Source organism: Palaemon carinicauda, chromosome 45, assembly GCF_036898095.1.
Source record: "Palaemon carinicauda isolate YSFRI2023 chromosome 45, ASM3689809v2, whole genome shotgun sequence".
Lineage (NCBI taxonomy): Eukaryota > Metazoa > Arthropoda > Malacostraca > Decapoda > Palaemonidae > Palaemon > Palaemon carinicauda.
In genome coordinates this window covers 28,124,245-28,151,939 of record NC_090769.1, presented here as the reverse complement: position 1 = coordinate 28,151,939, position 27,695 = coordinate 28,124,245, and the positions used below count along the sequence as shown (strand labels likewise).

The 27,695-nt window shown below is 35.2% G+C and overlaps 2 protein-coding genes across 3 annotated transcripts in view; one reads left to right on the top strand and one right to left on the bottom strand.

Moving 5' to 3' along the window:
* The window catches only part of LOC137634940 (uncharacterized), a 592,943-nt gene that overhangs the window by 69,774 nt on the left and 495,474 nt on the right, over window positions 1-27,695 (top strand). The gene's annotated exons all lie outside the window — the stretch shown is intronic.
* The window catches only part of LOC137635011 (uncharacterized), a 94,783-nt gene that overhangs the window by 9,132 nt on the left and 57,956 nt on the right, over window positions 1-27,695 (bottom strand). For both annotated transcript variants that reach the window (XM_068367615.1, XM_068367616.1), the window contains 14 exons: window positions 26,863-26,940; window positions 24,783-24,824; window positions 21,153-21,344; window positions 17,135-17,182; window positions 16,531-16,722; window positions 14,815-14,874; window positions 11,421-11,645; window positions 6,208-6,270; window positions 5,408-5,731; window positions 4,868-5,068; window positions 4,658-4,717; window positions 2,763-2,891; window positions 1,173-1,373; window positions 746-807 (listed from right to left, as the gene is read on the bottom strand). In XM_068367615.1, the coding sequence (XP_068223716.1) occupies window positions 746-807; window positions 1,173-1,373; window positions 2,763-2,891; window positions 4,658-4,717; window positions 4,868-5,068; window positions 5,408-5,731; window positions 6,208-6,270; window positions 11,421-11,645; window positions 14,815-14,874; window positions 16,531-16,722; window positions 17,135-17,182; window positions 21,153-21,344; window positions 24,783-24,824; window positions 26,863-26,940 (1,877 nt within the window). The remainder of the gene's footprint in view (window positions 1-745; window positions 808-1,172; window positions 1,374-2,762; window positions 2,892-4,657; window positions 4,718-4,867; window positions 5,069-5,407; window positions 5,732-6,207; window positions 6,271-11,420; window positions 11,646-14,814; window positions 14,875-16,530; window positions 16,723-17,134; window positions 17,183-21,152; window positions 21,345-24,782; window positions 24,825-26,862; window positions 26,941-27,695) is intronic.

The following is a 27,695-nucleotide window of genomic DNA, read 5'->3' as shown; positions in this document are numbered from 1 at the left end:
TGTACACCCCCTACCTGCATAGCGATCGCTGGCGTATTTTGAACGTAGAGTTTTCTGTCGAGCAACAGAGTTGCAGCTTATATAATCACCTTATATAATCACCGGCTAAGTTTAATATTGAAAATTTACTTTTTCTCTGTTATTTTCCTGCAAGTTCACGGATATATCACACGCTTGCGACAACAACGTGATAACTCAAAAAAAATGTATTTTTAAGTTATCCATATAGACATATTCATCTTCAAATGCCGATTCTTTTGGCAAATGTGTCATAATTGTAGCTAAAAAATTGATCGCTTGAGCTGCTAAATGTCCTAACGACATACATTAATGTTAGAGTGTTTTAATTGATTAAAATGGCTCTCCTGAAAAATAGCTATTCCTGAGTTATGACGACATTGTCGCAAACGAGCGATATAGATATCACATCGGTATTGTCCAAGGCACTAGGGTACAAGTAAAGTTTCTAATGAACAATCCCATTTTATGACCTTTGACCAAATAGAATATAAGGCATTTATGTTTTAGTTTGTGTTTCCATTAACTGCTAAAGATCCTATATTATGGTCATTTCAGAATAGTAATTACAATCTACAGGTATTTAAAGATATTACTAAATCATTATTAACGGGAATAATCTGTGTCAGTAAATTTTTTACATAACCAATGATAAGGTACCATAGCTATAGCCTACCATTACAATTTACAATAGTAAATATGTACAACAGCAAACTATTCACAATACCTGTTTGGATTCTTTTCTGGATGAACGTTTGGAGATCTTACTGTAATATTCACTCCTTTGATCTGAAATAGATATATATTTATAGGAAATATTACGAACAAAATATTACAGTAGCGTAACTCCTTCATTTTATGAGTATCCATCTTTATATATTCTTATTTTCAAAATCAAAATTAATTTTTTCAATACAACCTTATTAGTTTTAGAAAGTCATTTCCTGTTAAAAATGTATAAGCACAATATAATAATGGAACTGTTCTGGGCGCATAATACATTTCCATAAATCATACCTGCTGCTTAAAGGGACATATCCTTTGTAGATATGTACTGTCCATCATATTCCAAAGCAAGGTGCATTTTAAAAACTTTTGTTAGGCTAAAATACTCCTTATGGTATAATAGTGACTGAATAAAAATAAAGACTTACACTGTGGTCCTGTGAAAGAACTTTATCAGTTGTCTCAGAATCGGAAAAGGTCACAAAAGCAAAGCCTCGACACAGACCCTTCTTATTCCTTTTCACATCAAGTTCTTGAATGTCTCCAAATTCAGAGAAATAATCCCAAAGATCGTCATCAGTGAATTGCCTGTCAAGGCCACCAACATATAATTTTTCAGACCGCTCAACCTGTAACATAAATGTCAAAAGGTTACTACTTAGGCATTCCCAGAAAAAAAATTTGTAGAAAGAAATACTCGATTGTACATACATACATACATATACCAAGACCCTTCCCCCAATTTTGGGGGGTAGCCGACATCAACAAAGAAACAAAAACAAAAAGGGGACCTCTACTCTCTACGTTCCTCCCAGCCTAACAAGGGACTCAACCGAGTTCAGCTGGTACTGCTAGGGTGTCACAGCCCACCCTCCCACATTATCCACCACAGATGAAGCTTCATAATGACATTAAAATAGGTATACTGTTCGTATTTAGAAAAATGTCCAAACATTCGTAAATCAATCAAACAATAACTGATGACAATTCTTTAAAACCAATACATTGTTTGGTATCTATACCATAAATAAACAGAATTTTGGTGATAAAACTGATTATTTTGATAACTCCAAGTCACAGTGTTTATATCTTTGAAGCGCAGTAAGCTCATGTTTAAGAGAAGAAAATATTCTTTACATATCCTCTCCTCCCTGTAGTAGGCCAACCAAAGAGATTAGCCCATGAACAGAGCTCCCACAGCCCCAGCCCACCTCTTGGTCCTCACAATTTGGAGTTTATGGCGACCTCAAGTAATACATAACCCACTTGAAGTGGGAAGGAAGGTCATCATACGAAATGGAGGTAAGTATTAGAATAATATATTTTACTATCAAAATTCTGTTTATTTTGATACATCTTATCTCCAGATCATAGTGCTGTCGCTACTACATTTACCAGGAAATGGGCTAGTGGTTATCAGAAAACAAGTTAAAGTCAAATAAATACCATACCAAGTATTATGTTAAAAATAAGACCCCTAACTCCAGGTAAATGGCACAAAGCATACCTGAAGATCCTGTGCACTGAAGAACTTCAAGATTAAAAAAGAAATTAATTCTTGTCTTTTAAACAGTACAATATGAAAAAATTCACCGTACTGTATACTTTATTGTGGATGACATGTTGTTCAAACTGACTCAAAAGATTTTGATGACCAGGACGTCAGGCTAGGTGAGTGGGAGTGCCATTCAGGGGCTACTCCCCTGGGTTAGGGCTGTTAAATGGGGAATCCATAAATGGGAATTTAAAGATTTTTCTCTTATATTAGATGTTGAGTTCGCTACACTTCTAAGATATAATTGTTGTGACCTAGAGTTAAGAACCATCAAAATTATATTAGTACCGTCAATGTAACCAAGATTTTATTACTGTTTCATATGAAAAAAATCTTTAAAAAGAAACCAATACAAATTCTTTCTTAACCTTATCAAATGAATCTCTTTTATTGTTTATCAAAGTTCCTGATATTGGAATCATATTAAATTTTCTTCAACATCATCTTCCTCCTTTCCACTAACCTCATCTTCCTCTTTGCCAACCAGGTTCTCCTTAAGGTCTACTTCTTGAGTCTGATCAGGGACAAATTCAGGTTCCACATTTTCAATGTCTCTTTCTTCAGGTACTACATTTTCAATGTCGCTAACTTCCTGAAATACAAAGAATTATTCAGTCACATAAAAGTCACAGGAATCTAAATAATTTAAAACAAAAATTAACACTTTAATGTCTAAGAGACAGAGAGAAAGAGAATTAACTACTCGCTGAGGATTAGTTTGTCCTGCTAACTTTACAGAGTATTTGTATCCACATTCTATTTCACTGTTACATTGTGGAATGGTCTTACTGGTAACATTACTAATTAGTGTGTACGTATGAATAACATTAGCATAATAGAATAAAATTTGTATAGGAAAAGGATGCCGCCACATGAGCATTACTGGGTTCTTTGGCTGGCCAGATACTACTATGTTGGTTCCTTCTCTGGTTACAGCACATTTCTCATTTGCCTACACATACACCGAATAGTCTGGCGTATTCTTTATACATTTGCCTCGCAACACCTACCTCCCTTCAACAACCACTCAGGAGGAGTTATGAATGAGCTTGGAAAATTCGCCATTCTTGAGAGCTATCTTTAGTGAATGCAGCATAGCAAGACAAGGCACAATTTTAAATCACTGAATAAGCTGCACTTTACAGAGCCATGTAAAAATTAATTTTAGGTGAGATTTATAGAAATTACATTTACTGTATGACAACAGCCTCTATCATAACTTCAGCTAGATCCTACCATAGTAACTTAGTATAATATATGTACATACATACATATACCTCGCACCACCTTCCCTTCTCGTACATCTCATAACCTTACTCTTACCCACATTAACTCTCAACTTCCTTCTCTCACACACCCTTCCAAATTCTGTCACTAATCGGCCAAGCTTCTCTTCTGTGTCTGCAACCAGTACAGTATCATCCGCAAACAACAACTGATTTACCTCCCATTCATGGTCATTCTCGTCTACCAGTTTTAATCCTCGTCCAAGCACTCCATCAACATACAAGTTAAACAACCACGGCGACATCACACATCCCTGTCTCAGCCCCACTCTCACTGGAAACAATCGCTCACTTCATTTGCTATCCTAACACATGCTTTACTACCTTTGTAGAAACTTTTCACTGCTTGCAACAACCTTCCACCAACTCCATATAACCTCATCACATTCCACATTGCTTCCCTATCAACTCTATCATACGCTTTCTCCAGATCCATAAACGCAACATACACCTCCTTACCTTTTGCTAAATATTTCTCGCATATCTGCCTAACTGTAGAAATCTGATTCATACAACCCCTACCTCTTCTAAAACCACCCTGTACTTCTAAGATTGCATTCTCTGTTTTATCCTTAATCCTATTAATCAGTACTCTACCATACACTTTTCCCACCACACTCAACAAACTAATACCCCTTGAATTACAACACTCATGCACATCTCCCTTACTCTTATATAGTGGTACAATACATGCACAAACCCAATCTACTGGTACCATTGACAACACAAAACACATATTAAACAATCTCATCAACCATTCAAGTACAGTCACACCCCCTTCCTTCAACATCTCAGCTCTCACACCATCCATACCAGATGCTTTTCCTACTCTCGTTTCATCTTGTGCTCTCCTCACTTCCTCTCTTGTAAACTCTCTCTCATTCTCATCACCGACATTTCAACACCTGCAACAGCAATTATATCTGCTTCCCTATTATCCTCAACATTCAGTAAACTTTCAAATTATTCCGCCCACCTTTTCCTTGCCTCCTCTCCTTTTAACAACCTTTCATTTCCATCTTTCACTGTCTCTTCAATTCTTGTAAAATAATAAAATAAAAAAGGACAATACCTGTTTGGGTTCCTTTCTCAAATGAGTAAAACGTTCTACTGATACGAACAATCCATTGATCTGAAAAAGATATATTCATAGTGAACATCATGAATAAAATACTATATTGTCCCTCTATTCACCTTTAAAACAAGTTGCAATTCAGAACCTTTGTTAGACTCAAACTCTCTTTTTGGTGTGACACAGAGAATGAATGAAAATAAAACTTACCTTGTGGCTCTGTGAAAGAATTTTATCAATTGTCCCAGGTTTGGAAAAGGTCACAAAAGCATAGCCTCGACAGAGACCCTTCTTATTCCTTCTCACTCTAAATTCTTGTATGTTTCCAAATTTAGAGAAATAATTCCAAATATCTGCATCGCTGAACTTCCTGTGAAGGCCACCAACATACATTCTTTCAGCTGGCGTAACCTGTAACATAAAACATCAAAAGGTTATTACAAAGACATTACCTGAAAACAACTTTGGAAGAAATAATAGATGGCACTCAACTGCAGGTAACCTAAAATTATTAATTATTTAAAAATAGAATATGTCTATTATATATGTTTGGTAAAGGTATAAAAATTTGTATATCAAACTAATTATACATTATGAAAATTCTACAATACTGTATTAACACCCAGCAGGATATAAATATCCTAAAAATGTATGTATCATTAATTCAATGATCTATGTAAAAATATTCTTTAATAAAAGTACGTGAGAAGAAACCAAGAATTGTTTTCTAAATTTTAACTCCTTCTTAACCTCATCAAATTGTTCTCTCTCTTCATTAGTCATTTCAAAGGTCATCATATTGGAATCACAATTTCCAGTTGAAACTTCTTCATCATCCAATATTTCCTTTTCGTCCTTTTTATCTACATCCTCTTCCTCTTCACTGTCTTCATCTTCCATTTCGCTCCCCATCTCTTCCATCAGGCCTAATTCTTGAGCCTGCAGAAGGACAAGGTCATCAGCCAGCTTTTCAGGCTTCACCTTTTTGGCACTTTCCGTGTTTTTAACTTCCTCGACGCCTGCTTTTTCCATAGGTTTTTTCTTCGAGTCTGTAACCGCAACAGGCTCTGGTTGCTGGAAAGAAGAGCGCTTTTCAGTTATCTAACAGAAATTTGAATGCTTTAAGCTAAAAGAATTAATATTTGCATCTCTGAAAAAAAAAAAAAAAAAAAAAAACCTAGTCTGAGCTGCTAACTTTGCAGAATATCTGTATAAAACATTCTGTTGAGATCCAACCTTGTCAAGCTATTTAGTTATATTGTGGAGTGGTCCTCAAGGCAGTGCTATGATGTGTGTATGTTTGTGTATAACATTGGTAAAACAAATGTTTTTATAAAAAAAAAAAAAAATGGAAAACTAAGAATCAAGCAGAAATTTTTATAAGAAAAGAAAAAATTTATTTTGAATCACTGCATGAAAATATTTTGAAAATTATCATTCCAATACTAAAGTCATCAATCATCTCCTACACCCATTGACGCATTTCTTTTACATTACATTGATAAAATATTTCATTCATATGGAATTAGAAAAGCATAAGTCCACCATACCTTGGATTGCACTTTTTTAACAACAGGTTTTGGTTTGTTAATGGTGACTGGAACCCCATTTATCTGGAAAAATAAAATAGATGTAAATATTTAACCCTTTTACCCCCAAAAGACGTACTGGTACGTTTCACAAAACTCATCCCTTTACCACCATGGACGTACTGGTAGCCTACGTCCTTGCAAAAAACTGCTATTTACATTTTTTTTTTTGCATATTTTTTATAATTTTTTGAGAAACTTCAGGCATTTTTCAAGAGAATGAGACCAACCTGACCTCTCTATGACAAAAATTAAGGCTGTTAGAGTAATTTAAAAAAATATATACCTGTACAGTGATGCCTCAGGATACGAAATTAATCCGTTCAGGATGCGGTTTCGTATCCTGATATTTTCGTATCCTGAGTCGTGTTTTACATGTAAATAGCCTAATCCGTTCCAAGCCTTATAAAAAGTCACCCTTTCTTTCATAAACACGCTAAACTGTAGTAATAAACATGCAATGTAGCCATTTCTATCATTCAATAATTAACACAACCGTTAAAAACAGCCTAATCCATTCCAGAAACCACTATGAGATTATTCAATAATATAGTTATAGCCAAGTTATCCCCCCCAAGCCCAAAGAAAAAGGTCCGTTTTCTTTACTACTGTATAAAAGTTACGGTACTGTATGTACGTAAAGCATTTAGATCAGTGAAGGTGTATTGTTACCTGTACGTACACCTAAATTAATGATTGATACCTGTACACTGAAAAAAAGGTTACAGTTAATTAGTGTAACAAAAAAGTTGAAACTTACCTTTTGATTGAGACGATGTCCGATAGCGAAGTCGCGGCAGAGGAGGATGGCATAAGGCAGAAAACGTAACAAGTGACAGACTACGTACAGTAATTTACACACTTAACACATTAACACTTAAACTTTACGAAATAAAAAAATGGAAGAAATAATTAACATTACGTATGGAAAACTATAAAATGAAAGAAAAAATTACTTTAACAGTTAACGGTAACATAAAACTTAAAATTGAATTTTTTTTTTGCTCTTTTATAACTTTACGTTTTTCTTATTTTCTAAATCTCTTCTTCTTCATCACTTTCTTTTTTCTGTTTCTTTTCTTTACTTTCACCTTCTAATTCTTCATCCCTTCCTCTTTTCTGTTTCTTTTCTTCACTTTCACCTTCGTCTTAGCCTACTAATACCGCTGGCCTCTTTAATAAGAAACTATCCATTGAAGCTTGTTTCTGCCTACTTTTCAACACATTTCTAAAATGCATTAGGCAAACGTAATATAATACACTACGTAACAAGTGACAGACTACGTACAGTAATTTACACACTTAACACATTAACACTTAAACTTTACGAAATAAAAAAATGGAAGAAATAATTAACATTACGTATGGAAAACTATAAAATGAAAGAAAAAATTACTTTAACAGTTAACGGTAACATAATACTTAAAATTTAATTTTTTTTTTTTTGCTTTTTTATAACTTTACGTTTTTCTTATTTTCTAAATCTCTTCTACTTCTTCGTCACTTTCTTTTTTCTGTTTCTTTTCTTTACTTTCACCTTCTAATTCTTCATCCCTTCCTCTTTTCTGTTTCTTTTCTTCACTTTCACCTTCGTCTTGGCCTACTAATACCGCTGGCCTCTTTAATAAGAAACTATCCATTGAAGCTTGTTTCTGCCTACTTTTCAACACATTTCTAAAATGCGTTAGGCAAACGTAATATAATACACTACGTAACGTTATATACAGTCTATGTATAGTAAACACTAATACAGTACAGTGCACAGTAACGAATGTTTATTAACGATAACACGTGGCGTACGAATGTACTGTATATTAACACTAAGTCAAACAAGCGAAAGCACACAATGTCTGTTAACGATACCGCGGTCGGAACGAAAAGAGAGAGAGAGAGAGATGAACGCCCGTGCGTAGGCAAGCTGGGATAGTTGCCGACCAATAGGAAAGCTGGATCTTATGGCGTCAGCTAGCGTCTGAGTAGGGAGATAACCAATGGGTGAGCGGGAGGCTGTAAGTGAGTCTACCCAAGTTCAAAGTCAGGCGGCGCGCGCTTTTTAAAATTACTCTCGGCGAAGAGTTGGGATCTCGTAAGGTTTTCGTATCCTGAAATTTTATCCGTATCCTGGGGCATAAAAATCTTCGAATCACTTTTCGCATCCTGAATTTTTCGTAAGCAGAAACTTTCGTATCCAGAGGTATCACTGTACTGCAAAATGTGCTTGAAAAAAAATAACCCCTGGGGGTTAAAGGTTGGAAAGTTCCAAATAGCCTGGGGGTAAAAGGGTTAAGTACTCAAGATATTCTAAAATCTTGCTATACTGTACTAACATTTCGTTTACAATTTCTGATTCATATAAATAACCATAAAAACAATAACGGTGATTACAATTACAGTAGGGTCCCGAATTAAGCGTGTTCGGATTACACGATTCCCCTTTTCCGCGATCGCTATTTTTCAAAAATAAATTTTCTGTATCTGCGAGGCTGTTCAAAGTTCGCGAGTCAAGCACTACAAAATGTATCAAATCTATTGTCTTTTTAAGTATATTGGTAGCCCTAAATACGGTGATTTATAATAAATGTTACAAAACAATATTAACATTACATTTCATTAACATAATTTCATAATGAATAGCCTATTTAAGGATAAAATTCCACATCAACAATGAAATCAACTGTTAACTGTGCGAGTCCGGCTGACAAAATGTAAACAGAAATGTGGTTACGTTCTCGGCAATCTTTATCTTTCTCCAACCTTACGATAATTGTAATGGTAGTGTTAATGATGGTATATTAAAGCATTATTTTTGTTTAGTACAGTTTATTTAAAAGCCTTATTTTTCCCTCTGGGCGTTCAAGGTTTTCACGAGTAGACTGGGTTCGTTTATCGGCAGTGAATAGCCTAAACTTCGGTAACGAGTCGTCAATATTTTGTCATATTTTAAACAGTATACATTTGATTTGCAAACATTGGTTTTGTAGAGTAGACGGTAAAATAAAATCTAGAGAGAGAGAGAGAGAGAGAGAGAGAGAAAGAGAGAGAAAGAGAGAGAGAGAGAGAGATTTGATGGCAGAAATCCCTCTCTCTCTCTCTCTCTCTCTCTCCCCGTAAGAAATAAAACCATAGTTCACATATGGCAACTTGAGTTTAAGAATGAAATTAACATGAATATTGTTAGTTGTGGCGATCAATTCCTCGCTTCAGGGGGTACACGAAACAAAAACACGACATTCAATTACAACAGCTGATTCTCTCTCTCTCTCTCTCTCTCTCTCTCTCTCTCTCTCTCTCTCTCTCTCTCTCTCTCTCTCTCTCTCTCTCTCTCTCGTTATACAATACTTACAAATAGATGAAGAAACCAAAATCGGTTTTCTTGAAGTGTCAATTAAATACAAAACGAAAAAATTATACCGTGTATACATCCATTTCAATCATAGCTTAAAATACGGTAACCGATTTCGTCCGCAAACCACTATTTTTTAGGAAACACCATTCTATTCCAGAAAATTTTTACTCTTTAAATGTCAATTGCGCTATAATAAAACATGTACTTATGTTGTTAAATTTCGGGTGTGTTTTAAAAATCGAGTATTGCTAACTTATTTTTGTTTTACTTTTGGCTGTGATCACATCAGCTGATGTCTAGCTTCCGCGCGAATACAATAACAAAGAATTGTTTACACCATTTCTTAACTTATTCAAACCATCTATACAGTTAATATTACATAAACACCAATGTGTTATAACCTATCATATTTATTGTTTTGTACTTTAAAACCATCCCCCTCTCTCTCTCTCTCTCTCTCTCTCTCTCTCTCTCTCTCTCTCTCTCTCTCTCTCACATCGAACGTTATAGCGGTAACCTAATTGTTCGGTGACTTTAAAAATAGGCCTAGTACTTTCTTCTTTTACCTTTTTTGCATATGGATCCATAATTGAGGTGGGTACAAGTTGACTTATAACTGAAGTTAGGAAAAGTATTTTGGATATGGAAAGGACAATTATCTTTCGTAACAGTTTAGAATTATCGTAAGTTATCACTCTGTCATTAGCGGCAGTTTGCTATTGTGGATTAAACGCATAAGGAAAAAAAAATTTCCAGCTTTGCTACGAATTTAGGAATTTATATGGATACGGTAAGTAAAATATTTGTAATAACAATGTTTACTAAATGTTTGTAATATCATTAGTTATGACTTAGATCATGTGTGTTTAATGCATTCGTTTGTTTATTATGATCGAAGATGGAGCGTAAACAAATGGAAGGTTTCCGTTTCAGGCGGCATCATAAAGAAAAACATTTCATAAATGGCATTCATTTCATTTATTTGAAAGTTCTAATAAAAAATAATTAGAACATTGGTAATAACAAATTCAACATATAATCTATACTTGGTAAAATTGCTGTCAATTCAAAAACACAGATGTATAAATGCGTCTGTTTCTTCGTTGTGATCAGAGATAAACGTAAACAAAACATTGGTTGTCGTTTTCTATTGTGCTTTTTAGCGTGTTTAGGAAACGCATGATATAAAATCGCCTTTATTTTGATAATTCTGGATTTTCAATCATACAACAAGCTAGTCTATAGAGTGATGGTTTTGCTATTCACCAGTTGTATTATACAATAGATATGACAAACATTAAAATTTGTCTGTATTTTGGGTTGTGTTATAACGGGAAATATATGGTGTTTACACCTATCCTGGTTGTAATTTTAACCATTTTTCAAGTTATTAGAACTTTAAAGTATATTAAATGTTTTATTTATTTACAAGAACAATTTGATATTATAAAGAAATACAGTATAGTACAAAGAAAGTATTGGAAATGGGTAGTAAACACATTTGAATAGGCAAATTGCTGGTTGCCATGGCCGCAATGGAATTATTTCTGTTAGTTGTGTGTTTCGAAATTCGCGATTTTCCATTTACACGAGGTCATTAATCGACCAAATTCTCGCATAATTCGGGACCCTACTGTACATCATTATAACACACTTTTTTTTCCACAATATCAAGGGTTACTTTATATCAATAAAAAAAAACTGTAGCAATGACATTATGATCGGAAAATCTCCAACTATTGTAACATACAGCATGTATCGAAATATCAATTGTCAGATAATGATATTACCTACAAAAATTAAATCAAAGATTTGATAAAACCCTTACCTCATGATCACTTGTAGACAGCACACGCTCTGCAACCTTATAATCATGAAAAACAATGAATCCAAAACCACGACAGATGCCCTTCTTATTCCTCTTTACGTCAATAAGTTGAATGTCACCATAGATAGAAAAGTAGTTTTGAAAATCTTCATCTGTGCAGGTAGGGGGAAGCCCACCGACATACAATTTCGGTGATTCCTCTTGTAGTTCATCTTGCAGTGCAACCTGAAATTTATGTTGACCAATGAAGAAAACTTAGACTATAAATACAGGAAACTCAATAATAAGTGTTATTTGAGTGTTATTTTTCAAGTTGAACTGAAGTTGTGTAGTAAGTATACTGTGACACTAATCCAACCAGTGCAAATATCAGTGTAATTCCTGTGTCAATAATGACTGTGCTTGAGTAAATTAAAAACAATTTTAATAACTAAATTACTTTATTTCTATATTCACTTTGAGTTCATACTGTGTCTCGCTCCAATCTGGATAAACAGGTTGTTCCTAGTACTCAAGACATTGGTGGGAGGTGGATCCCAAGTACAAGTACTCATCAAGTTTTCCTTGGAAACGCATTCAATAGTACTGCGAGCAGTGAGGGAAACACATTTTGACGTCTCTATTCATCAAAAATCAACAAATCTCCATAGGTTTATGAATGGTTTAATGGTTTGCCAGTTCTAATGCCTATGTTTCATGTTTCACTACGTCTCCACAAGTATTTACTAGGATGAAGGCTCCCATATTAAAGGTGTTTTTGGAAAATATTCAGACTTAGCAACTTTGATTACTCAGGGTATTTAAAAAGGTTATGAGTCCTAGTAATAGTCAATATGAAGTTTCTTCTGGACCTCTTTCAAAGAATTCTATATTAGGGTATGATAATAAAAAAGTTACTCTTCATGCTTTTCCATAGGAAAAGAGAACGCATTCCTTCATTCTGTTGTTGGAGAAGTTCAAGCAGTTGGAAGCATTGTCAGTGCAGAAGTGGATGAGGTTACTGGGGACCATGGCATCTTCAAAGAAGTTGGTTTTGATGGCTCACTTAATGATGACAGAATTCCAATTTCATCTTCATCAACACTGAAACAAAATGTCAGATCTGGACCCAGTATGTGTTCCAGTGATGCTACCAGTTACATGTGAAATGGGGGTAGTGATCCTCACCATTTGACATGGAAGTTGGAGGCAGTTTATTCAGACAACTATACGGCATCGGTTTACATTCTGAAGCAAGGGGGAACCAGGTCAAATTCCATTTCGAATAGAGGAAATTCTCTTACCTTGGACAATGATGAGGGGAACAAATCTTATGCGCTAGTTTATTCCATGACTCATGTCCATACAGTAACACCGATCTCACTAAACTGATATACAGTATAGATACTATCTGTTGAGATACTACTAGAGTTATGGGGTCCTTCGACTGGCCAGACAGTACTCTGGTTATGGTTCACTTTCTCTTTGCCTACACATACACTGGATAGTCTGTCATATTCTTTACATATTCTCCTCTGTCTTCATACACTTGACAACACTGAGATTACCAAACAATTTTTCTTCACCCAAGGGGTTAACTACTGCACTGTAATTGTTCAGTGACTACTTTCCTCTTGGAAGGGGTAGAAGAGACTCTTTAGCTATGGTAAGCAGCTCTTCTAGGAGAAGAAAACTCCAAAATCAAACCAGCGTTCTCTAGTCTTGGTCAGTGCCATAGCCTCTGTACCATGGTCTTCCACTGTCTTGGGTTAGAGTTCTCTTGCTTGAGGGTACACTCGGGCACACTATTCTATCTAATTTCTCTTTCTCTAGTTTTGTTAAAGTTTTTATAGTTTATATAGGTAATATTTATCTTAATGTTGTTGCTATTCTTAAAATATTTTCTTTTTCTTTTTTTCCTTTCCTTACTGAGCTATTTTCCCTGTTGGGGCCCCTGGGCTTATAGCATCCTGCTTTTCCAACTAGGATTGTAGCTTAGCAAATAATAATAATACTGTAATAATAATAATAATAATAATAATAATAATAATAATAATAATAGCCTGACATTTATATGTAATTTCAGGTGATTTGATTTCCAAATTTTACTTAACCTAGCCCTTGTTTGACTTGCTTTTTTCAATCATTCATTAAACTCAAATTCTAAAGATCCTGTATTAGAGAACATAGTTCCTAAATATTTAAATGATTCCACCTCATTACTCCTTTCTCCTTCCAATAATATTTCACCTTCCATTGCATATTCCGTTCTCATCATCTCTGTCTTTCTTCTATTTATTTTGAGCCCAATCTCATGTGATATTTCATGCATTAGTTTTAAGGAAAGATGAGTCTCTAGCAATTCAAATTAATGTTTTTACTCTTCTTAAAATATTATATTTTTCCTTGCTTCCTTTCCTCACTGGGATATTTTCCCTGTCGGAGCCCCTGGGCTTATAGCATCCTGCTTTTCAAACTAGGGTTGTAACTTAGCAAGTAATAAATATAATAATAATAATAATAATAATAATAATAATGTTTTATATTTCCTGAGTATTTCCTCCACTATGCCACCTTCCCCTCAATGTGGGAGTCAGCAATAAAAATGCCAAGATAGGTTCATAAAAATGAAAAGAATCTAATTACAGTATAAAACTTTTTATAGCAGAGCCTCCCCACTGACTAATGATGTCAAGAGGTCGTAGAACTAGTTTCAACTTTAATACTGAAAGATAAAGGTAGATGATCTACTCATGCAACAGTATTGCCATACACCAGCGTATGATTTTAATACTACAAAAGAGGAGCAGGGCAATCATAAAGAAAGTAAACAGGAAATGTTTGGTTTAACGGTAGGCATCCACATTTAACCCGCTTTGAGAGGTAAACATTATGAATGCTAGGTAGGTACTGTACGTAAATGAATCATTCCATTATCAAAATTCTGTCTCACCCATAGAAAATGGGAATAGGGTAAACTACACAAAATTCTGGTCGGTTGGGAAGAGTTACCAGTAACTCCTAAGAAAGTAGTTCTAGGTAAGTACTCGGTGTTGGAACAATCTGTCATTATGAAAATATGTCCTCAGCTAGATCCTTTACTATTCAGAAGATACTATTTCAATTTCCATATGGATATACATCACAGCAAGCTATATTTGGCAAGTCTTCAACCTTGCAATGACATGAATCACACAGATTTTTTGTTTCCATAATGCTATGGCCAAGTCATTTAGTAGACATTATTTTTGTCAAAAAGGATATTTCCTGTTACATTGGGGAGTCAAAATGTCTCTATACCTAGCAATGACATGTTCTAGAAAATGCCAACATATTATACTCCCCCTACTGGCAAATACTTTCAAATGTTAGATTTACAGAAATGAAAATAGGTTCCTCAAGTTTAACAACTTACCTCATCCTTCATAAATTTCCCGAAAACCTCTTGCTTCACCGTTACTAATTCGCCATTTATCTGAAAAGTTTAATAAGAGCTATTATTAAATGAATATTCAGCAATCAAGCTATTTTGTAAAAATATTAATCTGAGACAAAGAATTTTATTTCTAAATGTGATATAAAACACTACTCCAACAAAAATAAATATACCTGTAAACACATTAGTCATACTAGGCCTTCGTTGAGGTCTAGAATATCCTTACTATAGAGAAAACTAGGACCACAGATGACAGACCTCTAGCTAGACAAGGCATGTAAACCCCTCCTATACTTCTATGTAGTCTCACAAGAAAAGCAGCTTTCATTGTTAATTATTGAAGGAATACCAGAGCAAGGTCCAACTTAGGTGGCTCGATACTTCTGTGAAATAAGTCTCTCAAAATGTTAGAATAGTTTCCTTACATTACTGAAAGCTGTCACTTAGAATCCCTATGGTTCTAATATCTCTGAGGGGATAGCCTTTTATTTCTTGACTGAAAGGATCAAAAGCTTCGTACAGCAGCACAGATGCAGGGGAAAAATATAATTTCTAAGAATGGAGGAGCTTATTGAGCTACTATTCATCTCATTGCGCCAATTCTTGAACATGCCCTTACTGGTCAATGTTTGACAGAAATAGGCAAAGGCTACTGCAGCACCTAATTAGCCTCAACCTCTGTGACCTAGCTCAATAACTTGACCTAGCTCAATAACTTAACCTAGCTCAATAACTTGACCTAGCTCAATAACTTGACCTAGCTCAATAACTTGACCTAGCTCAATAACTTGACCTAGCTCAGTAACTTGAAAGAGTGAAGTTGAGGTCTGCCTGGTATGATCACACAATCATTATCATCGTAAGGATTTTACGTCACCTCTTCCTTCTACAGAGTTAAGACATTAAATGAGCTCTCTCCATTCTCTTCTATAGCATATTATGATGTCTTCTAAACTTCTTTCAGATCTAGGTCTTCATTTACCAACCTTATGCACATTTCCTGGATATTCCTATGGGTTTTTGTCCTGCCACTTCTCTTCTTAGTACTTGTCCAAACATCTTAATCTTTGTATTCTCAGGCAATATTTCCGGCTTAAGAACACCGCGCCTCATCAATAACTCTATTTTTGCATTATGTTCTCTCCAACCATACTCCAATTATGAATATTAACCCTTTTACCCCCAAAAGGACGTACTGGTACGTTTCACAAAAACCATCCCTTTACCCCCATGGACGTAACCGTACGTCCTTGCAAAAAAAAATGCTACAAAATTTTTTTTTTTTTCATATTTTTGATAATTTGAGAAAATTCAGGCATTTTCCAAGAGAATGAGACCAACCTGACCTCTCTATGACGAAAATTAAGGCTGTTAAAGCAATTTAAAAAAAATATACTGCAAAATGTGCTGGGTAAAAAATAACCCCCTGGGGGTTAAGGGTTGGAAATTTCCAAATAGCCTGGGGGTAAAAGGGTTAACATTCCAAAAGCAGACCTTATTCCTCAAGAAATTTAAATTTCATACCGAGAAAGAACATGCTTTTCGCTATGGCTCACCATACCTCAATATCATCTACTTAGTAACTTTAATCTTCTTGATGACAATTACAAATACAATTCATATTACAAAGAAACATATAGTACTTGTAATGAAGAGTAACTACTACAATTAAAAACATAACAAATTTGACATTACCACATGTGGTTCACTCTGATGAATGACTTTCTGCGCAACGGCAATATCCGCATAAGTAATTAATGCAACTGTGTTCTTTGTTAGTATCCTTTTCATTTCACCAAATTGGGAAAAGTACATTTCTAAACTCTGAGGATCGTGGGCTTCAGTCAAACCCGTAACAATGATCCTTGGACGATAATCTGGCAAAGCCTGGGGGGGTAAGAGAGAAAATTAGTAGAAGTTCTTAATCAAATATATCTTTTGTTTCATGTATCTTTTTATTCCAAATAGAGTGCCAATTACCTAGTGACATATATACTAGCATGTATGTACATAAAATATAATGAAAATGAAAAAAATTCCAGAAATAATTTACATTACTCAACCAAGAAAGTTAATGGCAGGATAACCAAAGAAATAAAAATAAGGTGAATTATCAAATACAGTAAAAATGATAATTAAAATATTAATAATGATAATAATTATAATCATGAAAATCTAAATTATGGATATTCTATGTTCAAAAATAAAATAAAGTTATTACAGATTTCAACCTTATCATTCGGATTAAACTTGAACCATTTTGTTGGCACTGTAAGATGTGAATTTCAAAGATTCTTACCTCATCCTCAGTTTTCGCTTGCTTAACATGGAGTTCGTATCCATTAATCTGAAATATCAAAGTAAGCAATAACTAATATTTTCACGTTATTAGAGATAAATTATATAATAAACTTTAACATAAACTTTAAATTTATTTTGGAAAATAAGAGTTCCTTGGGATTATTTTTTCGCACTTGTTCCAAATTCAATTTCCCATTAACCCTTTTACCCCCAAAGGACGTACTGGTACGTTTCACAAAACCCATCCCTTTACCCCTATGGACGTACCGGTACGTCCTTGCAAAAAAATGCTATAAAAAATGTTTTTTTCACATTTTTTATATTTCTTTGAGAAAATTCAGGCATTTTCCAAGAGAATGAGACCAACCTGACCTCTCTATGACAAAAATTAAGGCTGTTAGAGCAATTTAAAAAAAATATACTGCAAAATGTGCTGGGAAAAAAATAACCCCCTGGGGGTTAAGGGTTGGAAATTTCCAAAGAGCCTGGGGGTAAAAGGGTTATAATAAATAACTTTATCCGTTGTGCAATTTAGTGTTCAGACTGTATAAAGTGATGAAAAATAACAAATTTGTAAGTAATTTGTATTTTTCCTAACAAACCTGGAGCTATTTATAGGGGTATTAATTTCGGGGAAGCTGAAAGACGAGTCATGATAATTTTAGAGAGGGATAACCACCCCAAACCGCTAGTTAGCGGGTGGAGGGTGGGGGTAGCCGGCTACCACGCTCACTCACACACCTGGGCTGAGCAACCACATTGTTCTCAAGTAGGACTTCTTGGGGACAGGGCTGGTGGGCCAATTTGTATAAATAGATACAGGGTTGTATGTTAGGAAAAAATTACAAATTAGAAATATATCATTTGTTCCAACACAAATAAAAACCCTATGCTATTTATAGGGGTAACTTACTCTTAGGTGGGAGGAAGTCTTCTCACCAACTGGCTTTGGAGGAAATAGGAACCCTGCCCTCGCTAAAATCTGTGCTATGCACAGAGGATCTTGAACCTGGCAGATACCGTGTGCCACCAGAACATTTGGGTTATGTTTGAACTAGGTAGGTCAAGCATGATTCTAGAACTAAGTGGGTTTTTAACCCTTTTACCCCCAATGGACGTACTGGTACGTTTCACGAAACTCATCCCTTTACCCCCATGGACGTACCGGTACGTCCTTGCAAAAAAATGGCTAATTACATTTTTTTGCATATTTTTGATAACTTTTTGAGAAACTTCAGGCATTTTCCAAAAGAATGAGACCAACCTGACCTCTCTATGACAAAAATTAAGGCTGTTAGAGCAATTTACAAAAAAAAATTGCAAATTGTGCTTGAAAAAGAAAACGCCTGGGGGTTAAGGGTTGGAAAGTTCCATATAGCTTGGGGGTAATAGGGTTAAGCCACCCCAAAAAGAGTCATGGTTTTAAATTCCCAACATAACAAAAAGTAAACTAACTAGCCTGTAGTAAAGATGAAGTTGAAGTGGCAGTACTATCATCAACAAGCCTAGCCTTTTCTGCTCAAAAAAAACTTTTTAAATCACAAGAATTAACTGCAAAGGAAAGTTCTTCAAGATCACTTCCTATATCATTACACACTAACAAACATGAGTGAATTATCTTGTAAACCATGCAACTAAAGGTTTTTATTTATTAGTCATAATGATAGGTTCAAAAGAGGGCATTACATTTTATAACAAGGTTAGGTAATTGATTAGTCTTTATTCAAGTCCAAACATCTTGAGGTATTGAAGACTTAGAATTTACAATCAAACAGATTTAATGAATCTTTATACCAAGTAGGCCTTCTTAGGAAATGTTATAATCATTTAATGACTCTTGTCCACAGAGGAACCAAGGAATAAGAAGTACGTGATGTATAGCCTCAGAGACCGCCGTCTTTGAGTACTTAGCGGGAAAAGCTACATTGTACCTTACCTTAAAGACAAGTTATAAAACTTACAACTGACACATTGGTGCTGTGCATATGTTGTGGCTCATGGATGATAGGCATAGCCTATGTAATGGCACCTCATGAGTAATAGCAATGTATTAAACTCTTATTATCATTTTTATTTATAATTCTTACTAAATACAATGACCTAAATGACCGCGGAGGTAGCAGCAGTAGGGGATTCAGCATTATGAAGCTTCATCTGTGGTGGATAATGTGGGAGGGTGGGCTGTGACACCCTAGCAGTACCAGCTGAACTCGGCTGAGTCCCTTGTTAGGCTGGGAGGAACGTAGAGAGTAGAGGTCCCCTTTTTGTTTTTGTTTCTTTGTTGATGTCGGCTACCCCCCAAAATTGGGGGAAGTGCCTGGGTATACGTATGTATGTACTAAATACAAATAATCCACTATAATATTTAAGTCCTATGTATAACCAGACTCGTAAGGGTAATAAAAACATGTCTATCTGCCGAGTCATCAGCAGCCATTGCCTGGCCCTCCTTGGTCCTAGCTTAGGTGGAGAGGGGGCTTGGGCACTGATCATGTGTGTATATGGCCAGTCTCTGGGGCCTTGTCCTGTTCGATAGGGCAATGTAACTGCCCCTTGGCCCTGTCATTCATGAGCAGCCTTTAACCCTTTAAGCCTTTAAAGCAAACAAAAATGCACCGTCATCCAAGATGTGAGGCAATAAACAAGCTTTAGCTGATGCATCAAAAACAACAATAAAAAAATAACTTTTACAATATGAAATGCCATATCACAAATTAACTGATGCATCACTAACAACGATAAAAAAAATAACTTTTACGACATGAAACGCCATCTCCCAAATTAAAATGATGTTTAAGAGCACCTACTTTAGCGAGAGGAAGGATATAAGGATAAACAATACTGACTCTGTCTTCTACCTCACAATCTAGATGTCTAAAAGAGTGCCTAGAGATGCAGAACTGCAAGGGTTTAAGTTGAGACTCTCCAAGAGACAATCAACTCTGTAAGGTGCAGTGAATATTCAGAACCCTCACAGAAGGAACACTATGTAATTATGACCACTAAACCCTACTACAGAAGTCAGGTTAGTGTGAGCAACTGGGCAGGAAAGGCACTCTTGCCACACACAAGTGGAGGTTCTCCGGTCCTCTGAGAATAACAAAGGAAGTTGAATACATTAAGCGCTATAAAGGCTCATCTTGGCTGTTAAGCGAGTACAGTATCAACGTGTTATATGGTTACCAATGCCGCAAAACGCACTATTCTCTCACTGTAATTCCCTTTGAACTAAAAATTTCTCTCTCTCCTAGGTCATTATGATATTCGAACGGCAGTCGTTCAGTTTACAACGTAAAAGATTGACTACTGCGAACTGCATACTCCGGTTCCTTAAATATGTGTACTTGTTTGAAACATATTTTACCTGACAGAAGCCCTGATACATCGTACAGCTCACAACAGTTACTTAAAACACTGCTTTCCCTACGAAGAAATGCTAGGAAATCCCGCACGTAAGCTAGCTTAAAATGCAATAATCACTTTGCAGTATCACAATCTGGAAGAGAGATGTCTTGACTAAAATACCAAGCCAGAATAACTGAAGAACAGGGAAACTGTTAGCATGATACTTACCATTAACCTATAGATTGTTATATTACTTTACTAGAGGCATGTATCTTTTAAAAAGGAAGAAAATTTAGTAATTGATAACAGGACTTGCGGAAAAGCAGCAATATGAAAATCAGGAGAGGATCATATAAAGGGAATTATCTAAATGGAAGACAGCCTGTGAATAGTGGCTTTCACGCGCCCCTGCTTTATACACGACACCCACAAGGTGCTCGCGCGAGAGTAGTAACCTCTGCATTCCATGCTTTTATCTTTCTCTGGTATATTTGGAAGGTTTATATCAGAAAAGTGTAAAGAAGGACCTTTTCACCGGCCGTCACAGGTCGCCCCAGAAATGATAGCATCAATATACTGTATAAGATAAATTGCATCAAAAGTAAAATATTTACCTACAGTATACCGTAATCATAAAAATAAAAATTAAAAAATACAATAAAATACAATACCTTATGATATAAGCCTTCCTTCAAGACTTCTTCCATACCCGACGCATCATTAAACTTGATGATGATTCGATTTTGTCTGATCGTCACTTTTGAAATCTTGCCAAATTTCTCAAAGTATTCAGTCACTGATTGCTCGTCATGAGAATCAGAAATGTTCCCCAAAAATAGCTTCCGTGGATCAACCTTTTTTGGCTGTGAATTTATAAGAGCACGTCACTATTAACATTCCCAAACATGAATAAAAAGGCAAAAATAAGTGTTAAAAAATTGTCTTTGTCTGGAACCAATTTCCTGATTGTGACTGATAGCAAAAGGAAAAATAAGTCATACAAAAAAAAAAAAAAAAAAACACTTATTATAATAATTATTATTATTTGCCAAGCTACAGCCCTAGTTGGAAAAGCAGGATGCTATAAGCCCAGGGGCTTCAATAGGGAAAATAGCTCAGTGCGGAAAGGAAAAAAAGAAAAAGAAAATATTCTAAGAACAATAATATTTAAATAAATATTTCTTAAATAAACTATAAAAATTCTAACAAAACAGGAGGAAGAGAAATTAGATAGTGAGCCCGAGTGTACCCTCAAGCAAGAGAACTCTAACCCAAGACAGTGGAAGGCCATGGTACACAGGCTATGGCACTACCCAAGACTAGAGAACAATGGTTTGATTTTGGAGTGTCCTTCTCCTAGAAGAGCTGCTTATCATAGCTAAAGTCTCTCTTCTGCCCTTATCAAGAGGAAAGTGGCTACTGAACAATTACAGTGCAGTAGTTAACCCCTTATGAGAAGAATTGTTTGGTAATCTCAGTGTTGTCAGATGTATGCGGACAGACGAAAATATGTAAAGAATAGGCCAGACTATTTGGTATACGTGTAGGCAAATGGAAAATGAACCGTAACCAGAGAGAAGGATCCAATGTAGTACTGTCTGGCCAATCAGACCCCATAACTCTCTCGCGGTAGTATCTCAGATATATTACAAATATCTGACAATTTGAGACACAGGAAGCCAGCAAATTAACGGTTAAAACACTGTCCCTCCTTTAGATTTCGGCACCATAAAACTGGAATAATGACTCTAAATGTCTATGACCTATAAAAGAACCCGGTACAAGCTCAAATACATCACATGCTTTGGATTTGTAATCTATAAATCCCTATCAATAGAAAAGGATATGTCCTCATGGCTCCGAATGAAGTCATTAATCCTAAAGAGCTAATGCATTATTGGCACCTGTCCAAATCGAATCCAACCCAATGTCTCTACTATTCAGTGGTGCATTAATTTTTTTGCACAAGTTAATGATGACTTATGTGAGGCTAATGACCCGCAGAAGTTAATGATACGTATGTTATTAGAACTATTAATCCAAACTTGTCAGGGGCTGCATTATAAAGAGCAGAGCTGGAAAAGTGAGATAATATAAAATTGACAGAAGAGTCTTGTCTCAAAGTCTGCCAGCCACAGCTCTCCCACCTAGTATAATTCTTTGATATAAAATATCTAAAACATTGAAGATATTGTACAGACATTTTTGCATCTCTAAAAGTTGCTAAGGAGACGTTGACCACCGATCAAAGAGATGAATTTTCTCAACATGACAACCAGTTAGCTATGATGATAATACTGTAACTCGTATTTTAAAGGAAGCGAGATGAAGGTACTTTGGGAAATTTTCTTCTCAGAGTGACCATCAGTTTGATTCAGATCCTAATTGACTATGCAATTAACTTGATCAAATAAGAAATATCTAGTTTGATTTTAAATGACTGAAGATCAGTAAATGCAATTCTGATATACTTTATAGAAAGCCTCAAAACTGAATAGTGAGAAATGCTGGAAATGAAGGAGATAACTGACCATGAAAAAATGCATCAATAATCAAAATACAGTGGTGAAATATAACAAAATGATTAGAATATTGTATATCGGTTAAAGTAGTTTCAGGCGATTTTAAACCTAATCCCTGATAACTGGAGAGTTTTGAGAGGAAGTGTACAACTGAGCCATACCCGCCATTTTCCTCGTGTCATACTAAATATGGTGCCCGCCTTTGGAAGGAGCAAGTGTCCTTGTGACTTGACTACCACAGAGTGGCAAATTTTACCTGCTCTTAAAATATTTTATTTTTCCTTGTTTCCTTTCCTCACTGGGCTATTTTCCCTGTTGGGGCCCCTGGGCTTATAGCATCCTGCTTTTCCAACAAGGGTTGTAGCTTAGCAAGTAATAATAATAATAATAATAATAATAAAATTACGGTAAATATTCGTCAAAGCTATGCATTACCTAATAAAATACATTTGACCTTACTATTCACACACTGATATTCAAAATAAAAAGTATTGGACCTGTTCCAAATGAGATAAAATATGAAATATCAGCAACACACTTGAAAAGTGATCTATAGTCCATTTCTTTTAGCGAGTCATATTTGCACCGACTCGCAACGGGCCCTTTTAGCTCGGAAAAGTTTCCTGATCGCTGATTGGTTAGAATTATCTTGTCCAACCAATCAGCGATCAGGAAACTTTTCCGAGCTAAAAGGGCACCGCTGCGAGTCGGTGCAAATATGCATGTCTAAAAGAAATGGACTATAGTGCCGAGTACAGGAGGTCCCCAACTTAAAAACATTCGGATATGAAAATAAAAATCCAACTGAAAATAAGAAGATAAAGAAATACTGTAATGAAACATTATATCCTTTAACCCTTTTACCCCCAATGGACATACTGGTATGTTTCACAAAACTCATCCCTTTACCCCCATGGACGTACTGGTGGGTCCTTGCAAAAAAATGCTATTTACAATTTTTTTTTTTTTGCATATTTTTGATAACTTTATGAGGAATTTCAGGCATTTTCCAAAAGAATGAGACCAACCTGACCTCTCTATGATGAAAATTAAGGCTGTTAGAGCAATTTAAAAAATATATACTGTATTACAAAATGTGCTTGAAAAAAAAAAAACGCCTGGGGGTAAAAGGGTTGGAAAGTTCCAAATAGCCTGGGGGTCAAAGGGTTAATAAAGTAAGGAAAATTACATTTTGTAATAACCCGATATCTATTTCATATGAAATCTGACTTTTTGTTGACTTATGTAGCTGCTGCTTCCTCCGGTGCCTTAGATGACCGCGGAGGTAGCAGCAGTAGGGGATTCAGCATTATGAAGCTTCATCTGTCGTGGATAACGGGGGAGGGTGGGCTGTGGCACCCTAGCTGTACCAGCTGAACTCGGTTGAGTCCCTTGTCAGGCTGGGAGGAACGTAGAGAATAGAGGTCCCCTTTTTGTCTTGTTTCATTTGTTGATGTCGGCTATAGGGCCTTGGTATATGTATGTATGTATGTAGCTGGAAATCATAGGCAAGGGATTCAGGTTAGGGCTACCCTAGGTCAAAAGTTAAAATACAACTTAAAACATATTTAGTTTTTAAGTTGAGGACCTTCTGTATACACTTATAGAATGAAATAAGGTAAGTTATTAGTTAAGCAGTGAAGACAGAGGCCTCACATGTACTAGAAACTACACCACTCTTCATATATATGAATCACAAATGACTAGCGATCTTGGAAACACGGTCTACATTCTATAAAAAAATTACACGAGAAAAAAAACCATAAAAAAATACATTACCTTAATTGGAGCATCTCTGTTATTGCCAAGCCCTGGAGCAATCTGTTAGAGAAGAAAATAAATTTGATACTCATTCCAAAAATTGTTAATTACCTGATGGTGTACAGATAGACTTCACTTAAACATTTGATGCTAAACACTCATATTTTATGTATATGGAGCTAGAAATCTTATAGCCTAATCCCATAATAATTCAGGTTTATGAAAAGTGCTTTTGAACATTCTTGATTCAGATTTAATAAGTTTCAGGCAAAGATTTTTCTTAACAAGTCATAAGCAGTTTCAATACTCAATAGCCCAAGATCTGAGGGAGGAACATAAAAGTCTACAAATCATTCAAACTCTCACACTAAAATAATGCAACAGGTTCCTAATAAAACTATTTTATTTGTAGAAAGAGAAACGATGATTATTGATGGGGTATTAAATTTCAGTAATAAATGCATTAAACTAAAACTAATAAGCCCTACTTATAATACTACTAACACACTATAGTCAATTTCTTTTAGCGATGCAGATTTGCACCGACTCGCAACGGTGCCCTTTTAGCTCGGAAAAGTTTCCTGAACGCTGATTGGTTGGACGAGATAATTCTAACCAATCAGCGATCAGGAAACTTTTCCGAGCTAAAAGGGCACCGCTGCGAGTCGGTGCAAATCTGCCTCGGTAAAAGAAATGGACTATAGTATCTACTCCTGCTTGGGTAAATTAGGAAATAATTTTCAGACGACTTAAGCCCCTCATAAACGAAGGAAATTTTATAATAAAAGTTCTTATTTGTATACTCACTTGGCATTCACATTGCTTCTCTCCCGAAGCTAGCTACATTTTGACGTCTACCCTAAGACAAAGTTTTTACTTTTCTTTCCATGTAAGGGTCCTACCACTACAGTGTAGCATTGACATATGGCACTGTAAAACTACTATGCATGGATAAACCCTACCTTTTGTCTTACAAAGGGGAAAGAAAATGGGAAATCTTTAAAATTCTGGGGTATATGTCAATATTAGCAAGCTTCAAGAGAGAAGCAATATGAATATCAGGGCAGGTTTATAGAAATAAATCTTATCAAACTCTTGAAATACTGTATTAACCCTTTTACCCCAAAGGAAGTACTGGTACGTTTCACAAAACTCATCCCTTTACCCCCATGGACGTACCGGTATGTCCTTGCAAAAAAATGCTATAAATTTTTTTTTTTCATATTTTTGATATTTTTTTTGAGAAAATTCAGGCAATTTCCAAGAGAATGAGACCAACCTGACCTCTCTATGACAAAAATTAGGGCTGTTAGAGCAATTTAAAAAAAACATACTGCAAAATGTGCTGGGGGAAAAAATAACCCCTTGGGGATTAAGGGTTGGAAATTTCCCAAGAGCCTGGGGGTAAAAGGGTTAATGAACTTCACATACACAAGTTCCTGATTGAAAAAGACTTTACAATGTGTTAACTGACTAAGGAATGAAGTCATTGAACTCTTCAGCTTTTATCTGAGAAGCCCTAAGTTGGTTTAGTAACATGTTACAGAAGACTTCAGAGAATGGCACTGATTTCTTGCCAATTATTAGATGATTGAATTTAGTTTCTTTGCTTATGAGGAAGAGTTTAAGTCATCTATTCAGCAAAAACTGAATGGGGATTTTAAACTAGTACATGACTTCAGTCAATTCTCTTTACTCAATCATATGAATTCTATTCATAAAAATTTTAATTCAGTCTTCTTTGGGCATTGAGAAAAGGGCTTGAACTCTCTATAAATCACAGGACATATAAAATGGCCTTTTTACTTATCAAAGAGCACTCATTTTATGATTAAACGTAATTGCAATTCTTTTCATCCATCTATCTAAGTCGGGGAAAAAATCTAGAGATTTTACTGTCTGCATGCTGAGGAAAATGGACCTAAAATATATAGAAAGTTAAATCTGAGTTTTAAGAAATTATGAATAGAAGCTTTGTATAATTGAACCATATTGTAATCTACATTTAGTCGGTAATATTCATTAAAAAATTATAGTATACAGCTGTTCATTATCAAATACTTGAAATACACTAAAAAAAAGGGAGAAAATTACTAACTTTTTGTAAATGCTCATCAAAGATCCACTTTTTATCCTCAAACTGGTCAATTTCAGGAGTTTGGTCTACCTCCTGCGTCTGAAATGAAAACAGCAAATGATGGGTTTAAAATGTAACGTTCACCGAGAAGATAAGGTGAAAAGGTGCTATCGAGAAGATAAGGTGAAAAGTTCCTATCGCTGAGATTTTGTGAATAAAGGACAGCATATTTAGTAGGATTCTTGTGAGCAATATAATAGCAATGTATTCATTTCTAGGCTAACCAATTATTCTTAGGAAAAATTTTTCTTGACAACAAAAATTTGCTTATAAAGATGACCCTCAAAACTTTTTCTTGACAACAAAAATTTGCTTATAAAGATGACCCTCAAAACTTTTTCTTGACAACAAAAATTTGCTTATAAAGATGACCCTCAAAACTTTTTCTTGACAACAAAAATTTGCTTATAAAGATGACCCTCAAAACTTTTTCTTGACAACAAAAATTTGCTTATAAAGATGCCCCTCAACATTCACAAATACTATGCAACTAGTATACTACCAGAAAATGATAAAACTCAACAAACATGTTTACAACCCTTCTCAATACTTAGTCCATCTATTCTCTTGAATACTTATAAAAAATCATGAATCTTTATAACATGATATAGAATTAAAACATTAGGCAGCTAAGAAAACCAGTACCACTGTACAGTATAATATGTGAATTTTCAAGACCCTGTGTAATAATGGATTTTAGTATTTTCTGCTCAGGCACTATTCTGTATTCCCTATTACATAACTGTTAATACTAACCTATATTGCATGTATAATAAGTGTGACTACCTTAACCT